The following is a 19164-nucleotide window of genomic DNA, read 5'->3' as shown; positions in this document are numbered from 1 at the left end:
AACTAGTAAAAGAGAAATTTGAAAATAATTAATGAACTACCCCTGTATGTTTATTATAAACAATATTCTGTGATTCTATCAAAAGTGAAAGTTGTCAAATTAGTTGTAGGGTTATGTGTTTACATTGATGTTATCAATGTTTAGAAATTTGTATACAAAAAATTTGCTGTTTTTTAAAATTTTGAACATCTCAATTGAAACCAACATATCAGTAACAAAGAGTTAAATTCTTTTTGTTATGTAAATATGTCAATTGGAATAAATGTCTTATTAGGATATGGAATTTAATCTAAAGTCTTATATATTAAATCCACAGTATTTTAATACTGGTTTCAAAACCTAGTTACACAATCAAAACATGGATAATATAGTTGAGGAGCTGGGGATACCGAAGAAATACTTGAAGAATACTTTGAAAAATGATAGATTTGTTGCCTGTGTACATAAATCATGGTTGAAGTGAGTATATTTCTTATTGAAAACCATTTTATTTACTGAGAGTATAATCCAGCCCTGAATCAAGTGAAGCAGTGAAAAAACAAAAAATACAATTGATCAGATCAGAAAATTTATTCCAAGAACCGTGCAATCTTATGAGAATTACTTTTTAGTGGAAATCATTAGATGTTATCCCTTGAATAATCTAAATTGATACACTACCTTTTTCAATATAATTTATGTGTGATTAAATTTGATGACTGAAAAATGTGCCATTTGAATTCCTTGAATTATATAAAATATTAGGGACTGTAGTAAGTTGATAAAGAACTTTTCTTGTGAATGGGAAGTTACAGATTTAATTTTTTTTCATTAGGAAATAAATTTTCTACTGGGAGTTGTGATATAATTTATCTCTTTAGTGAAGAATTACACTGAACACAGCCATTTCTCTTAACTCACAAGGACATTAGAGTTTAGATCCACAGAGATCTGAGTAAATTAAGATGAATAATATTAAAACACTACTGTACCTTATCCTCTATCAAAAAAAAATTTTGCATGAAGCTTCAAATGGTTATTCCACGTAAACGCATGGAAACACATAAAATCTCAACTAGATCAGATCGTTAATCACGAAAATATTGAGTACTTTCCAATATTAAGGACGAAGTTGTTGACGTAATTACAAAGTTATAAAAAAGTTCAAGAACTTATTAAATATTCATCTGAGTTCCTTGCTCATGTCATTAACAAGTAGCGACTCTTTGCAATCCCAAGAGAGGGTGTCAAAGGCTGAGCAAATTCATACTAACTTTATAAAACACAGTGGCGACACAAATGGTCTCGTTTTTGATTGGCTGCCGGTTTCTGAGCCTAAATATGGCGACTTTTTGTTTACATTTTGCGTATACCTGATTTTTGGGATTTATTCCAAATGTAAGGCCCATTTTAGGTACTGTGGTTATACACAGCCGTGGTATGCCCTATCGTCACCTATGCATCTCTAGCATGGTGGACTAAAAACCGAGGAGGTCAATACATGTAGCCGGTTGCAGAAACTGCAAAGGCTGGCGTGCATTGGTGTCACAGGAGCTATGCGCACAGCTCCCACAGCAGCGCTGGAGGTCATACTAGACTTGCCTCCCTTACACCTACATGTGAGGAAATGTAGCCTGCTCGAAGCAATAAGAATTTCCCTTAATGGAAAGCTCCTTCCTGGGAACTGGGTTGGAGATATGAGGATACTGAATCAATTAGATTCAAACCTCCTCGCAAAACCATTGGATGTTATGCTAACCACCTACGATTTTGAAACGCCCTTTGAAACGGTTATAAATGACCGTCCTAGTGCAATAACTCTCGTAAATCGTCTGGACAAAAAGTCATCCATATGGTTCACAGATGGATCAAAAACAGAGAAGGGCACCGGCATTGGGATATATGGACTTAAACTGAGGATCTCTAAAGCCCTGGGAAGTGAGCCCTCGATTCTACAGACCGAGATAATGGCTGTTTATGTATGCGCTCAGGAGTGTCTCAAAATGAACCTCAAGGGGGTGCATATCAACATAACCACGGACAGCCAAACCACACTGAGATCCCTGGAATCGTGTTGCCAGGGGTCTCTGCTGACTTGGGAGTGCCGTAACACCATAAAGTAACTGGCCAGAGGAAATAAGGTGACTCTACTATGGGTACCAGGGCACTGTGGGGTTGAAGGCAATGAAAGAGCTGATGAACTTGCAAAAAGTGCATCAAGGTTAACACCTGCTGGACCTGAGCCTTTCAGTGGGCTAGGAAAAGACCAATATAAAGCTACGGTCCAGCTATGGGAGTTGAAAAGCAGGACAATCCACTGGACTAACACTCCTAGACTTGTTCAGGCAAAGAAATTCGTGAAGATTTCACCTACCTACGCCAAAAGGCTCTTGAAGCTGTCGCGAGCAGAGCTTCGGGTGATGGTGGGACTGCTGACGGGGCACTGTTGGTACAAAAATTATTTGTACCATATGGGAAAGTCAGCAGATGAGATTTGCAGGCTCTGTGGATCGGAAGCGAAACAGCCGAACACTTGATATGCAAGTGTCCGGAGCTGGCTGGACTAAGAACCATGGGTAAGCCGGTTCTGGACACCAGAGAGGTAACGGCCAAGGCCCCTAAGGAGGTTATCAGTTTTATTAACGTCATTGACGACCTCCCTGGGTTTCTATGAATGAGTAGGGTAGAGAACAAAAGATCTGCATGGTCGCAGTTCCCGGAAGGCTTACCGAACCAAAACGATCCCAGTTCAAATAATAATAATAATGAGGCCCATTTTATCAAGTCACTGTAGTGGGTATTCTTCAGTTGAATGAATTTGTTCTATATACAAACCGAAAAGAAATGAACGGTCTGCAAAGGCATATAACTAGTAGTATAGTTTTTGAGAACTCATCACCATAATGAAGATTCAGAGCTAGGATGGTTAAAAAAATTAATTACTTAAAGCCTCAGCTATCTTGCTTGAGTCAGAACAGATAGTATTTTCGATATTCAGTGCAATATCAAAATTATCTTTGGATTTCCGACCAGTCTCATCATTGACCACTTTTCAAATTGCTTTTTTTATTATTAAAATTATTAAAATATAGGGTTTTCTAAATGAAACGTTTCATTTTATAGTGAAAATAAACGCATATATTTTTCGAGAAATCAATGAATGTTCATTTCATTATAAAAAGGATAAAAAGGTATGCATCAACAATGGAAATACGAACTCATAAAAAGTATGGTGCGTACAAGTCCAGACAGACCAATTTGGCAAACGGTTCTTCCCAGAACCAAACAGTCGGTCCTACACTTGAAAACATTCGGGGCCCCCTCTACTTATACAATTTCTTTCGAAACAATTTATCAATCAGAAATAAGTTGTTATAGAACAACCATGAATTAAATGGATAAAATATAAGGTGCATTATGCTGCTGCATTTGTTAATGTTGTTCTTACTTTCTTTACTAACAATCCTAGCAAACCATGTTAACATAGACTGCTTGTGATTTTTACTTTCATGGTGCATATCTAATTAATTTAATGTGTAATTTTGGACTAATCGTTCACTCCAGTTTTAAATTTTGATTCTATTAGTCTATTAGTTTATTAGTTGAAAAGTCCCCGGTCTGATGTACAGGGTGGGCAAATTTCGATGTTTTAGCACTACAACTTTTGAACCAGAAGAGATAGACAAAATCTGATACCCACTTCTCGATCTCTTTTTCTGAGAAACTTAAAAGGGTTGTTTTCGTTTTTGGCCACCTTCTTTTGTTTTCGAGTTATAAGCGAAAATTGGAAAAATGGCGATATCGAAAAACATTTATATCTCCGCTAATACTGATGATAGACCTCTGAAATTAAAACATTATACAGGCACTTTTTTACGTAGAATCCAGTGGCGTACTCGTATTTTCAAAAGGGTTTTTAATTACGAAGCTATGACCCAAAGTTATGTTTTTTTAAATGGGAACACTAGATTTTTGTGCCATTTTCTGAAAGCTTAATTTTTCCCTATTTCAAAAATATATAACATCGTATGATTCGTATCAAAATAAATAACAGAAAATGGTCAAAAACCTTTTTTTACTTAAGAGTCTCAATATTTCTATGGTTTCAACTGTTGATGAGCCTTCCTATAACAAGAGCAGTGTCCTTCCGTCAATCTGATTATTTCTATGCTTTTCACTCATTTCTACAAAATTCGAATCTATATTTATTTTATACAAATAGTTTCGAAAAGATAAACGAACTTGGGAAAAGTTTCCTAGGTAGCTTGAACACAGTTTCAAATATTCATCTATTGAAATATCGAGAAGAGGTGTCGACTGTGCATTGTGCAATTGTTGTCATTATTAGGTTAAATATTATTTCTTGTTTGTCCCTTCGTAATTAAAATGTTGAGTTCAATCAGATATGCATTGTTTCATATGCTGTTTAAAATGGATTGGTACTCCTGATACATGCATCTCAATACAACTCTTTCGATTGAAAAAATTCGATATTGTGGTTTCACCGTTATTTCCAAATCGATTTTTAGATAAAAAATTTATAAAACATATCTAGATTCGAATTTTGTAGAAATAAGTGAAAAGCATAGAAATAATCAGATTGACAGAAGGACACTGCTCTTGTTATAGAAAGCTCATTTTTTCTGTGTTCATCAACAGTTGAAACCATAGAAATATTGAGACTCTTAGGTGAAAAGAGGTTTTTGGCCATTTTCTATTATTTATATGGATCCGAATCATACGATGTTATATATTTTTGAAATCAGGAAAAATTAAGCTTTCAGAAAATGGCACAAAAATCTAGTGTTCCCATTTAAAAAAACATAACTTTGGGTCATAGCTTCGTAATTAAAAACCCTTTTGAAAATACGAGCACGCCACTGGATTCTACGTAAAAAAGTGCCTGTATAATGTTTTAATTTCAGAGCTCTATCATCAGTATTAGCGGAGATATAACTGTTTTTCGATTTCGCCATTTTTCCAATTTTCGCTTATAACTCGAAAACAAAAGAAGGTGGCCAAAAACGAAAACTACCCTTTTTAGTTTCTCAGAAAAAGAGATCGAGAAGTGGGTATCAGATTTTGTCTATCCCATCTGGTTTAAAAGCTGTAGTGCTAAAACATCGAAATTTGCCCACCCTGTACAGATGGCGGTGCTAGTATTAAATCCATATGATTTTTATTTAGTACCAACCTTCAAACGATACGTGTCAAAATTTGACAGCAGTCCGACCATTAGTTTGTGAGATATTGCTTTGTGAGTGTAGCTACTTTTGTTATTCGAGAAAAGATGAAAAAAAAAAATTTCGTGTGCTGATAAAATATTGCTTTTTGAAGGGAAAAAATACATACATAGAGTTTTCGAGGTTTCCACCAGGAAAATCAAACATCATTGATTGGTATGCTAAGTTTAAACTTGGTGAAATGAGCACCGAAGACGGCGAAAGCAGTGGACGCCCAAAAGGGGCTGTCACCGACGAAAAAATAAAAAAATTGCCATTACCCTGACTTTTTGCGTTGATCTGTGACAAAAGATGAAACATGGCTCCTCCATTTCACCCCGAAGTCCAATCGACAGTCAGCTGAGTGGACTGCACACGATGAACCGAATCCAAAGCGAGGAAAAACAAAAGTCAGCTGGCAAGGTTATCGCATCAGTATTCTGGGATGCGCAAGATATAATAGTCATTGAGTACACCCAAAAGGGCCAGACCATTAACTGCTATTATTAAATAGCGTTATTAGATCGTTTAAAGGATGAAATCGTTAAAAAACGGACCCATTTGAAGAAAAAAAGGTGCTGTTTCATCAAGACAATGCGCCGTGTCACAAATCAATGAAAACAATTGCAAATTGGCATGATTTGGGCTTCTAATTTCTTCTGCATCCACCGTATTTGCCAGATCTGGCCCCCAGCGACTTTTTCCTGTTCTCGGACCTCAAAAGAACGAAATCGCCGAAACTGTGGCCTATTTCGAAGCGAAAGACAAATCGTACTACATAAATGGTATCGAAAAGTTGGAAGATCGCTGTAATCGCTGTAATCGCCCTCGAAGGCAACTATGTTGAATAATTGAATTGAATTTTGCCAAAAAACTGTGTTTTACTATGGTAGACTGGGGACTGATACTGAGGAGAACAATTTACAAGCAATACAATAAACCATTCCGCTACTTGGTGAGTTGTAAAGCCAATGCCTATTTTTTGTCTGTTACTTTATGAGCACACACAAAACTATTGTATTTTGTTCACCCTGTACCAATTGGAATCAACATGTGATACATTTTTGGAATCAGCTCAGCTAGAGTAATCGGAAAATTGAGACAAAATGGGGGTGTTTCTTAAAAAAAAAAGACGGTGACGTCATTACTCGAAGGTAAATTAAAATGAAAAATCGACTTGTTTCAGGATTATTTCTTAAAATGGTCTGTTTAGCTAAAAATGAATTTGTTCCATACTTTACGGACACACTGTATATCGGTTCGAAAAGTGCGACGACTTTGTCCGATGCCTAGATTCCAATGTTTGCGATCTTCCCATTGCCCTGTTTGTAAGTTTATTAAAATAAGTATAATAAATATTTAGAACTAAGAAATGCCAATGGATGTAATGGCTTGAGGAGAATCTTTGCACCATAAACGGAAATTTTGCTTATTGACGAAGCCATTTACCCAGAAATGAGCTTTATCGCTGAACACAATTCTTCGGTAAAATTGCTCATGTTCGGCTAGTTTCAAATTTGCCCAATCAGCAAAAACGCGGAGTGAACTGAACGATGGACATTTGGCTTTAATTCTTGCTCGAGCTTAAGTTGCACGTAATAAGATCCTTGAGTAAAATTTTTCCAAAGGTCAACAAGTTGAGAACGGCGACGTAACGACATTTTGGCGTCTTCTTCAAACTTTGCGCAACAGCAGCAATATTTCCTTCGGTATGCACATTTCTTAGTCTTGTTTTGAGCCAAGAAGAGTAAAATTAGTGTGATAACTGCATGATATACTTTCTCAATGAGCCGATTATGTAGACCGTAAAATGGACGAAGTGCTCTATGATCTTCTCGAACAGATTTATTTTTTAAAGTGAATTCCAACAAATCAGAAGTGTTGTTTCGATTCATGAAGAATTGACAAACCTTACTGAACTCAAATGTTAGCACAGTTTGACATTTTTAACTAAGATGTCTAAAACACAGGTATGCTCACTTACTCTTGAACAACCTAAAGATTAAAGTGGCGACTTTCGAATGGATCAGCCTTCTTGGATTTTGATGGTATTGGTCCCTTTTCACTTGATTGCCGCATCGTTCCTCAAGTCCTCATCGTTCTGCGGACGTCGCCGTCGTCTTTTTGTCAATATCGTTTTGGGGTTAATCCGACAATAAACTACTTTTGACAGAAGAAATGAAAATTTTGAAATGATGCTGTTGATTGGTTGAATCTTTGTATAGCGCCAACTTAAGGAAGTAAAGGAAAAAGGGACCCATGCTGAGCCGAGTCGCGAGAATGACCGAACAACTTTGATGGAAAGATCTGCATTCTACAATGCCATCAGACTCCATAATGCCTTGCCTCATGAACTTAAACTAATAAATGATTATAATGCTTATAAAAAATCTTTCTTTGAAAAAAGTTATCAAATGTGAACCGTACAGTATTCAGGAATTCATCCAATGCTTAAAATTTTTGTTTTGTCCTGTTTCACTTTTCAAACATAGAATGTACTAGGTGTAATTGTTGAAATCAATAAATATTATTATTTTTACCAAAGCATCGTGGGCATCTTGGGCTGATTTAAATACTATATTGTTAAACGGGTCAATCATAATGTTATATTAATTGAAGTACTTTTTGCAAGAGTTTGCACAAAACGTTCCACATTGTCTTCATCGTTGATTTTTTGTATTTCTTTAAGTCTTTCTTTTTTATATTGAAAGACCAATCTTTTAGTATCAAAGTCAATTCTTCTAAATTCCTATGTTCATTCAATTCATATTCTCTCGCAGCAAAAATCCATAAATATTCCCCGAATATATTTGTGACTGTATGTTGTTTTTCTGGGAGTTTTTATTTGATTAGCGCATTCATACTTTGTTATACTTAACATACGCATTGCCAAAACGTGACGTTCTGAAATTTATTAGGAATGAAGTTGTCAAACTCAATTGTGTTGTCATAGTGATTGATAATTGCACTGAATTTATCAGTGTTATGTTGACATGATTGGGTGAAATTCTTTCATTTGAAACAAAATGACAAAATTTGATTGGTTGTTAGAACTGTCAAAATTTTTTTAGTGTAACCATTTTTTTTTGCAGATCCCTTGTGAAGCATTCAAAACTCATAGAATTCATTGAGAAGTGCAATAAACATGATATATGGTCCAGCAACGAGGAGTACAATATATTTTGGGAGCAAATATTGGTCAGAGTATTCAAAAAATGGGATGCAAAAGTACTGCCATTACCAAGGATACGAAAAGTGGATAATAATACGTCACCCTTGTTCCTAGTTCAACTATTACAATATATATCGCAAACAAACTATAGAAATTTAACTAAAAGTGCCAAAAAAAAACTTCTTATCGATGATAAAATCACCAAAGAAAAGCAGATATCATTGGTGCAGTATAACGACGCATTAAAACATACAATCTGTAGATTATATGGCTGTCCCATTGTCAATATTTGTGATACTAATTTGAACGTTGAGCTATCTGAAGAGTTTGAAGTCAATCTGAATGTTTTACCGTCAGTATGCTGCATAGAAACTCTAAATTCAATATTTCTTATTCATATTCCCTACATTGATCATACATTGAACGACTGTATAAATTTTAGTCCAGCAATTCTAGAAAAATGCTTCACAAAACCCCTTTTCATTATTTACCAATTGCTTCAAGTTTTGAAAGGTCTTCACGACCGCAGTTTGACTGTAGGAAACATTTCTCTGAGTGATATATATTTAACTGAAGATTTATGGATATATGTGATGCCTGACATAACCTCAAATTTGCACGTGCGTAGCACACATGTCGATTTACTGAAAGAGGATGGTCAATATGATTGCTTGAAGAATGGACATTTCTTCAATTACCAACTAAAGTGTGAATACTGTGGAATCTGTACGTACGACAGAGTCCAAATTGGTGATGAAAAATTGGAGAAGTTGTGCCAATTGTGGATAAACGGCGATATATCTAACTTTACCTATATTACTGCGTTGAATAACTTATCAGGCAGAAGAGTTGGGGACCCAAACTGCCATCACGTATTTCCATGGGTCACCGACTTCTCCTCGCGTTGTGGTAAGAATTGGAGGGATCTGAAGAAGTCTAAATATCGCCTGAACAAGGGAGATCAACAATTGGACCTTACCTTTGAAGGGTCCCAAACGCAAGTGTCGCATCACGTGTCTGATGTTCTTTCCGAAATAACCTATTATGTTTATATGGCTAGACGTACTCCGAAGGCCGTGCTGTGCAAGAATGTTAGGACGAATTGGGTGCCAGCCGAATACCCAAGTTCCATTCAGAGAATGCAGAAATGGACACCGGACGAGTGTATACCAGAGTTCTTCACCGACCCGAGTATATTCCGGAGTATACACGATGATTTGGACGATCTCGAGGTGCCTACCTGGTGTGCGGGCCCCGAAGATTTTATACAGAAGCACCGAGAGGCATTGGAAAGTTCACATGTCTCTGAGAGACTGCACCATTGGATTGATCTCACTTTCGGCTTTAAGTAAGTTGATTTATTTTTCCTTTTTCTATAAGATTATACCATAGTATAAGGAAAGGATAGTAAGCCAACCGCCGTTTGACGGCAAGGAAATAGTCACAAGGGGTCGCTACTGTAGTTGGATTTGGATTTGGAGAAGTAACTCGATAATAGATGGCACTGAATCATGAGCTATAGATGGCGCAGAAATAATACGATAATTCATTCAGTGGCATGGTTGAAAAGGGGTCGCATGACATTGCCAACAATTTTTATGTTATTATTAAGTTATCACAAATACACGCCACTGGCGTAAATGCTTATTACAGAGCAGAAAAAATATCAAAATATAGAAATCTTCTGACCATTCTATTTCAAATATTTTAGTTCTTCAAAATAACACCGATTTTTTTTCAAAGGGCTCCACTTTACGGACCAATTTTTGACAGTAAAATTCGAGTAAAACGTGAGTACAACTAGATGGCGCTCAACATCAACAAAATCGAAAAAAGCACTACACTGGCTTACTATCCTTTCCTTATACTATGATTATACCTAGCCTACCTCAATGATGCAAGATATTATTATAGGTAAGTTACATTTGAAGGATGTGACAACATATATATATATCATCCCATTTAGTCAATGCTTAGGTATAGGCCGAACTGCAATTGCAAATGTTACTGTTTCATAATTGTTCAGTGAAAACTAATTTATCTGAAAATGTTGAAATTTGAGAATAACACGAATCTGTTGTAGAATATTTATATTTTTAGTAGGGTTGTTGTCAAGTTTTAATAAAATCTTATTGAATCATTGTTGGTTTATTTCAGGCTATCAGGGAATGCTGCGATAAAAGCCAAAAATGTGTGCCTTCATCTGGCAGACGAACATACGAATTTAACCAAATCTGGAATAGTACAGCTGTTCAATTATCCACATCCGCCTAGGTATTCGATAGCTCAAGCTTTAACAGTTTTTCCAACCAAAAATAGTATCCAGAAAATTCCAAGACAAAGTGAGTACTAGTCCCGATCCTATAAATGGAGAAGAGTTTCAAGATTTTTATACTATTGAATTGGATCCCCTTGATATACATCTACGACAGTATTTATCTCAAAAAAGAACACCACCACACGTGACTGTTCAGTTCGAAAAGAAATTAGAGATATATTTTCATACAAATTACCGGTTTTTATGGGATTTCCACATAATTTCTTCAAACAATAGTTTACAATGCAGTATTTTAGTGTTTTTAATTTGTGAATGCAAAAAATAATTTTGATAACTTTTCGTTTTTCGCAGAAGAATTGATGATATGGCATCTTTACCAATCACTGATACTTGAACATATTCTTAAAAAAATTCTACAAGAAATTATCACAAACAAAGCAAATCTCTAATTTTGTGAGCATTTATAAAAAGAAGGTAAACTTCCTTTAGACTAAAGTTGGAACTATTGTAATATTCCTAACTTCTACTGATCATTCAATCGTTCTGGCAACACTGCACATTATTTTTGTCTTTCCTCCTCTGGATAAATATTGACAGATCACGAGAATGTAACGTGGTAGTATTCTCTATAGAATATTAATAATTGATGGAAGGGAGATGGCTAGTTTTTGGTATGGAAATAATGTTCATAAAGGTTAACAAAAGAACCTATAGCGGAATATCTAACATAGTATTAGCAGTAGTGGAAAGTTCCTGATTCAACTAAATTTTGAAATTATGCGATTACCGATAATTGCAAACTCATCTGCTCATTCGCTTCGTAATATACTCCCTAAACTTGAACGTTTTTCAATAAGAGGTTTCATTTTGATATTAAAAAAAGGAGTGTATTTTGAGAGAAATCAGTGGATGTGAAGGGTGTTTTTTTTAAGAGCTATAGAACTTTAAATTGCAATAAAACAACGATGGATTATTCGATTGACATGAATTTTATTTATCCGCAAGATAATCTTGTGGCATTACATCTTAAATATGATTTCTGGCATATGACCGTCATGGCTGGCTCGGATGTAGTCCAATCTGGACGTCCAATTTTCGATGACTTTTTCCAACATTTGTGGCCGTATATCGGCAATAACACGGCGAATGTTGTCTTCCAAATGGTCAAGGGTTTGTGGCTTATCCGCATAGACCAATGACTTCACATAGCCCCACAGAAAGTAGTCTAGCGGTGTTAAATCACAAGATCTTGGAGGCCAATTCATAGGTCCAAAACGTGAAATTAGGCGGTCACCAAACGTGTCTTTCAATAAATCGATTGTGGCACGAGCTGTGTGACATGTTGCACCGTCTTGTTGGAACCATAGCTCCTGGACATCATGGTTGTTCAATTCAGGAATGAAAAAGTTAGTAATCATGGCTCTATACCGATCACCATTGACTGTAACGTTCTGGCCATCATCGTTTTTGAAGAAGTACGGACCAATGATTCCACCAGCCCATAAAGCGCATCAAACAGTCCTTTTTTCTGGATGTAACGGTGTTTCGACATACACTTGAGGATTAGTTTTGTTTGTTGACGTAGCCATTCAATCAGAAGTGCGCTTCATCGCTAAACAAAATAAAATGGACGTAGTGCGCGATACGTAGGTACTCCGCACAGAACCATTATTTTCGAAATAAAATTGCACTATTTGCAAGCGTTGTTCAGACGTGAGTCTATTCATGATGAATTGCCAAACCAAACTGAGAATAAATCACTTGATAGCTGTTAAATCGGTCGCCATCTTGAACAGTAATGCCAACTTAAAGTTATATACCTCGAAAAAAAAACACCCGTTATATTTCATCGTAAAGAAGTTATGTCATTAACGATATCAGCCAAATGACTGCCACATTTGCGGCTGCATTTCCTCGATAACTTCACGAATTTCATTTTTAAGGCCTTGAATCGGTTGTGGCGTATTGGCATACATCTTCATTACCTTTCACATTGGTCCAAGGAAAAAATCTAAAGGTCTAAACTCTCAAGGTCTTGGTGGCCAATAATTGGTATATTGATACTAAAAAGTAAAATAGGGCCTAAAATAATAATGAAATAAAAGTATAAAATAAATCATTATATGAAGTAGGTCAAAATGACTACTGTTGTGAACAATATAAATACAAAACAAATTCTTAGCACAGTGCTAGTTGAGTAATTGATGATTTTACTAACTATCCTTTCAGTCTTTGGTAAGTTCTTCACAACTCCTGCCCATGACATTAATTATGTCATCTTTGTCCAAGTCAGAAAATAAATCTCTTTCCATATTCATAAAAACTAGGATAGAAATAAGGTTTTGGCTTGAACTAGACCTAAGACGATTCTTGATTATTTTTAACTCAAAAAATACTCTTTCACAGGTAACCTGTATACAAAATATTGTGATATATATTGTGATCACCTTTTCGAGAAATAACACGGTCAGGAAACTTTTCTTGTAAAATTATGGTTGTTTCATTGATTTTGTGGCACAAAGGTCTTGTTAAAAAGGTTTAAAAAAAATATTAAAAATAAAATGTCTAATTCACAAGATCGACGAGGAATTAACAAGCCTGGCTTTTTGACAACACTACGTTCTACAGCAGTAATATTCTCACTTATTCTAATCACTAACCTGTCTATGACCCAAAAGGGCTTTAGTTCTGCGAACTGTGACTGTAAAATTTTCACCATTTTTATAGTGAATTTCAACAATTTCAATGCTTCGTGGAAGCATTACATTTATAGTAATGGCGTAGTTATAATTATCAAATGTCAAAAGGTAACAACTTCGAAAGTAATAGCGGCTATTTGAAATGAAACCTCTTATTGGAAAACTCTGTATAATTTAGTACTTAGCAGTTTTGAGAGACTTGATGGATGGTCTTTTTGGTGGAGGCCAAGCAGAAAAAGTATATTTGACTTGATTGACTTATTTTTTATCTTTTAATTCGGTGGGTAACACAATTAACTTATGAATATTTTTAGGAACCAGAGATCGCAGTCATTCTTCCTTTGGCTCAGGAGCATCCTCCAAGAACGAAGAGGATGAATCTATAGAAGACGTCCCGAGCGTAATCAATACCAGGTCATCCCTAGGATTCACTAGATACCTCTCACAAAGTAGGACCTCACTGAACGAAGATATAGACCACAAATCGACAAAGAGTCCTTCGAGAAGCTCAAGTGTGGGCCCCAAAATTCCCACCTTCAGCTCTCACGTTTCCTCCAAATCCAAAGTTCAATCTAACGCAGTTAAAAACGATAGCATCGTTTTGCCGAAAGATTATAAGCCAGAGCTAGCACTTGATCTTCTCGAGAAAAGACATGTATTCTTCTCTCGAACTTTTCATCCAGAATCAACCAAGAGGATGATACCGCCACAAGATCCCGAAGAAAACCAGAACATCCTGGTCTCTGAAGATTCGACCGTACAGAATTCCTTCACGAATTTCATCTTTTCGGAACCGTTCCAGATGAATTCGGCCAGGATGAATTTTCCTATAGATAGGTGCGGCATTTATCCTTGCATGGGTAGACAAAAGACTGCAAGTAAAAAGAACGAAAACGCGGTGTTTTGTAATTACGTCGAGATTATATCCAAACATCGCGTGAAAGAGCTCCAAGTACTCGGTTGTTTGATAGTAGAGATATTCTTGCATAAAAGAATGCAAGCTTTGAGCATCAACAAACAAAAATTGACGTTCAAAGAAAGGTTGAAAGCCTGCATTTCCGTGTTGAAGAGTTGCGAGTCTGAGATGCCACTGTGCGTCAAGTACATAGCCAACTTGCTGTTGCAATCAGGCACGGAGGATTTCAGGAATTTTTCCTACCCAGTCGTTACAGAGTTTGGGTTGCCAAGTCCAAACGCCCATTTCCTGCTAGAACCTCTGATCAATTTCAACATTCCGTTCTCCGAACATTTCCCCACACTCTACAGATTACTGTCGATCCTGAAGAACTTGGACAACGTCTCCAAAGAATTGAACGTTTTGTACCACTTCGATTGTGACGGCACCGCCTGTTCTAGCTATGAAAACTTGGAGAGGACCAAAATCTTGTTCATACAGAACATCGCCGAATGCAAAGTAAAAACGTGCGTGAAACTGATCACTGAGATCTTCGAGGATCTCAACACCACAACCGACGTTGAAGTTGTCAACATCATTTTGCCCTACGTGAAGCAATTGATCGAAGATCCGCCCACTTCGGTTCTTGCTGCTTGGTATCTGTTCGACCCGATTTCCAAGGTTATGGGACCGCAGAAAACTGCTAAAACGCTACTGGATTCCGTTCTGAAACTTTACGAGAACGAACCAAGCGAATACACCGTACCTTACCACGGAAGAATCGCCAAATTGTACCATCACAGCTTTCTGTTGAGACTTATGGTGAGGTTGGGACTGAAGTGCTTCTTGGATAATTTCGTGGCGCCTATAGTAGAGGCCATAGGCGGGTATAAGGACTACGAGAAAGTAGATTTTGTGCTACATTCTCATCACGAGAAGATCCTGAAGAAGACCTCTCACTTGAAGAACATGGACGCGGAAGTGAGCGAGACCTCACCGAGTGACGATTCCAGTTTTAGCATGTCGAGTAAGCCGAATGTTTCGCCTCAGAAAGAGACGCACGAACCTGAAATCTTCGATTTCGAAGAAGATAAAACTTCGGAGAAACAGTTGAAATCGTTGATAGAGCATTTGGAGTTGAATGTTTCGTCGGATCTTCCGTTTAACCATTCAGCGGCCGAAGAGGCTTTAGATGCGTCCCTTTCAGAGAACATAGATCATCTTAGAAGTTTGGAGGAACTGAATATAAATATAGGTAAATTTTAAACATTTTGAAACAGAAAGGTTATCGGGTATGTAGTCAAACTTGAAACAATTTTAGCTCTTTATTGCTTCTGCCAAGCTTTCGGACAATAACTTGTCCTTCTTCAAGGCTACTGAAAATTACATAAATTTGTAAAAAACACACAGAAATCAATACAGCAGAACTTACATCAATGTGAGTCTTAAATGTTAAAATTACTTCAATGTCCATATACAATATGTAACTTGCAAGGAATAACTATACTTTTCTCAATCTTAACAACAGAATTAAACAACTAGTGAAATCTTAAAAGACATATGAACGAATAATGTCAAAGGTTAAAAACATAGAAAAAGCACAAAGACAAGAGACACAGAGAGGAATGACAACAGAGGACGAGTGACGTCACAAAATGAGGAATCATAAGGCGTTTTATAGTGAGGGAATCATCTGTAATGCATAATCATCTAATTTGACTCATATTAATCAATTGAAGGATGTTGCAATGAATGGAATTGATACCATTAAAATTTGAATAGATATTTAAATTTGTTTCATGGCTCATGATTTCAACCGCCTCCAAAAACTCTCGTTTATATTTATTTCGCTCAGATCTTAAGCACCTAGCCTCTGAGAACTTCATAGTATGTCCGGTTTCATATATGTATGTGTTTAGATAATCCAGTGGTTTGTCTCCCTTTTGTACAATCTCTAACATGTTCCTCTATTCTAGTATTCAAATTTCTGCCAGTTTGGCCTATATATGGTCTATTACATTCCATGCAATCTATGGAGTAAATTATTCCAGACTTGTTGGATGTTGGTATTTTGTCCTTCATTTTTGAAAATACATATTTACCCAAAGTGCAAGGCATGCGTGCAGCAATTATTAGATTTTGATTGTTCGGTACATGGTTTTTAAAAGTTCTTATAATGGGAGGTGTGATGGCAGGATGGTAAGGAACAGAGAAGAATTTCTTTGCAACAACTGGGCTCTCCTCATCAATGGATGGAAGGTTATCATGTATCACCCTTGAGCCAGATTCTGTGATGCGACCAGGGTTGTTAAACAAACATTTATTCAAAAGTCTAGCAGGATAAGAATTTTTAAGGAGGAGGTGACGTAATCTATGGAGGCTAGACTGCAATAGATGAGGGCTCACCAACCTTTCTATTCGACTTTTCAATCCTATTATGAGGTTGATTTTATGTTTAAAGTCGTGTGAAGATTTAACGTTAAGGTAACGACCAGATGCCATTGGTTTTTGATACCAATCCGTCAACACCTTGTCATCATCACTGCGTGTTAACTGTATGTCTAGGTAACTTAGAGTGGAGTTTACTTCTCGTTCATAAGTAAATTTTATGTTCTGATCTTGAGCATTGAGGGTGTCAACAACACTGAGGAGTAAATCTGTTCGTACAATGCAAAACAAATCATCTACGTATTTTTTTTTAATAAAAATAATTTAATGCTTCGAAGGTCTTATCAAGCAAATCGTCCACAACCATATCTGCAATAATGGGAGAATTAATTTGTAGAAGAAAACGTCCCTGGAACTGGCAATAAGTGGTTCCGAACATAAGTCTGACACACTTCAAAAATTCTTCCTTCTTTAAGGTGCAATGTGGCTCTATAGAATCCCAATGTGAAACGATACTTTTCAGAAGTTTGACTACATACCCGATAACCTTTCTGTTTCAAATTATAAATTGTTAGTCGAGATTTACAAGTAGTTAATATAGGTAAAGATTATGATGCGATGTCGCCTACAATTGCGATACCTACGCGCAAACCTCCAGATTTGAACAATATCAGTTGCGAGATCGGCAGCAAGAAGAGCGACATCGAGATGTACGACAAGAAATCCTTGGAATCCGATAACACAACCTACAATCTGGATTCTCCGGATGTCAAACCATCATCTTCGAATTCTGGTTTCGTGAAAAATAATAAACGCGAGACTAAAATATCCGATATGAGCTCGGATAGTTTGCTCTGGTTGTCTCATCGCTTGGGTCCTGTTTTGACTGCGCGTTACCTGTCTAGAAATCTTCTCAAGATGCTGACCTTGTGTTACGTTGGCAAAGAGAATTTGGTTCCTTCAAGTGATTACAACTGTCAGAATAGTATTATTTCCATCACTTCGAGCTATGTGATCGGTGATACAAACGCTGTCAAAGTTCTGGATTGCCTGGGGAATATTGCAGGTGAGTTGTGTATGGTTTATTAGTTTCTAGTAGAATATTCTGGAAATAATTTAAAAAATGTTAATAAAATGATCATCTGACCGTTTTAGCAGAAACAATCAGCTTTATTCTTTAACTTCAAATCGAATAGAGATGGTATAAATCGAATAGAAATGGTATAAATCGAATAGAGATGGTATGGATTGAATAGAAATGAACCGGAATCGTTTCGAATTGAAATAAAGTAGAGGTGAAACATTCCGATTTCTTAGATTACGATTCGATTCGTTCGTTTCGATTCGAGTAGAATAGGTCTGAATGTATATAATAGATAGATAGATTGATAGATTAACTTTATTTGATCCATTATATCTTACAGATGTGAATCACGTTACAAGAACAAATTCAAAAGAAACCTATAACCTACGATTAATTTTAAGCTGAAACCTATCCTAGAATCCTTAACACTATCTAATGATTAATTACTTTAAAGTTCATTTAAATCTTCATCATCCATGAATTTTTTAACACTATAATAGCATTTTTGAAGCAAAAAACTTTTTAACGATTTCATTCGTTGTACAATATATCTACTTTTAAAATATTGAGGAATTTATTCCAGATTGTCAGTATATAATTGGTAACATTTTTCTGTATACCTATATATGTGCGTTTTGGTTTTTCAACACTTAAATAGGTCTTGCCTCTAGTATTATATTCATGTTTTAATAATTAAAACATGAATTAAATCTTGCCAATTATTGGAAAGATTTAAAATCATTATATTTATTATTATTGATTATATACATTACACATTCATATATGTATAAACTGTACAAAGTATTTTATACGCAATAAAGATCGTAAGATCATAGTATCTTGTTAGAGGGAAATAATGTACGCAAATTTTTACTTTTTTACCGTATTTACCGCAGGAGGAGAAATCTTGGGTTTTTGCAGACCTGAAGTCGCACACTTTCATTCTTAATATTTCTGCTGGCTTTCAATCAAATGCCCTATGTTTATATAGTCGTTATCGTTGGTTGGGTTATATTAAAAAGAGATAAACCCATCTATCGCTTCACCGGCGTCGACAGCACGTTTCCCTGTGGTTAACTTTTAACTTAGATTTCGGCCAGTCCGATATTTTTATTTGTCTACCTATGACCACTCTTTGTTATATCGTTATCCTTTATTTTGTTTATTCTAGTGATTATTTTACATATACCAACTAAATTCCAATTTTCAGCTGTTCTTGAGCGAAGGACGAGGCTTAGATTCTTTACATCACTAACTTATCCCAACAGATCGGAGAAGAAACTTAATGACTACCCAAAAGTGCTTTACTTTTGGGAACTGCGTCTGCCAAATTTTCACAATTTTGTAGTGAATCTTAACAATTTCAATGCGTTTTTGAAACGTGTATTGTTCCTTTTTTAGTAATAGCGTAGTTTTTACTTGTCAAATATCAAAAGATGACAGCTTC

At 36.1% G+C, this 19164-nt stretch overlaps 1 protein-coding gene across 1 annotated transcript in view; it reads left to right on the top strand.

Moving 5' to 3' along the window:
* The first annotated feature begins 112 nt into the window (after positions 1-112).
* LOC123682802 (WD repeat-containing protein 81) overlaps positions 113-19164 on the top strand; it is a 34806-nt gene continuing 15754 nt past the window's right edge. The window contains exons 1-5 of the mRNA XM_045621594.1: positions 113-459; positions 8294-9721; positions 10531-10715; positions 13665-15500; positions 17235-17699. Of these exons, the coding sequence (XP_045477550.1) occupies positions 359-459; positions 8294-9721; positions 10531-10715; positions 13665-15500; positions 17235-17699 (4015 nt within the window). The 5' untranslated portion in view covers positions 113-358. The remainder of the gene's footprint in view (positions 460-8293; positions 9722-10530; positions 10716-13664; positions 15501-17234; positions 17700-19164) is intronic.

Source organism: Harmonia axyridis, chromosome 6 (genome assembly GCF_914767665.1).
Source record: "Harmonia axyridis chromosome 6, icHarAxyr1.1, whole genome shotgun sequence".
NCBI classification, from domain to species: domain Eukaryota; kingdom Metazoa; phylum Arthropoda; class Insecta; order Coleoptera; family Coccinellidae; genus Harmonia; species Harmonia axyridis.
This window is presented reverse-complemented; position numbering and strand designations above follow the sequence as displayed.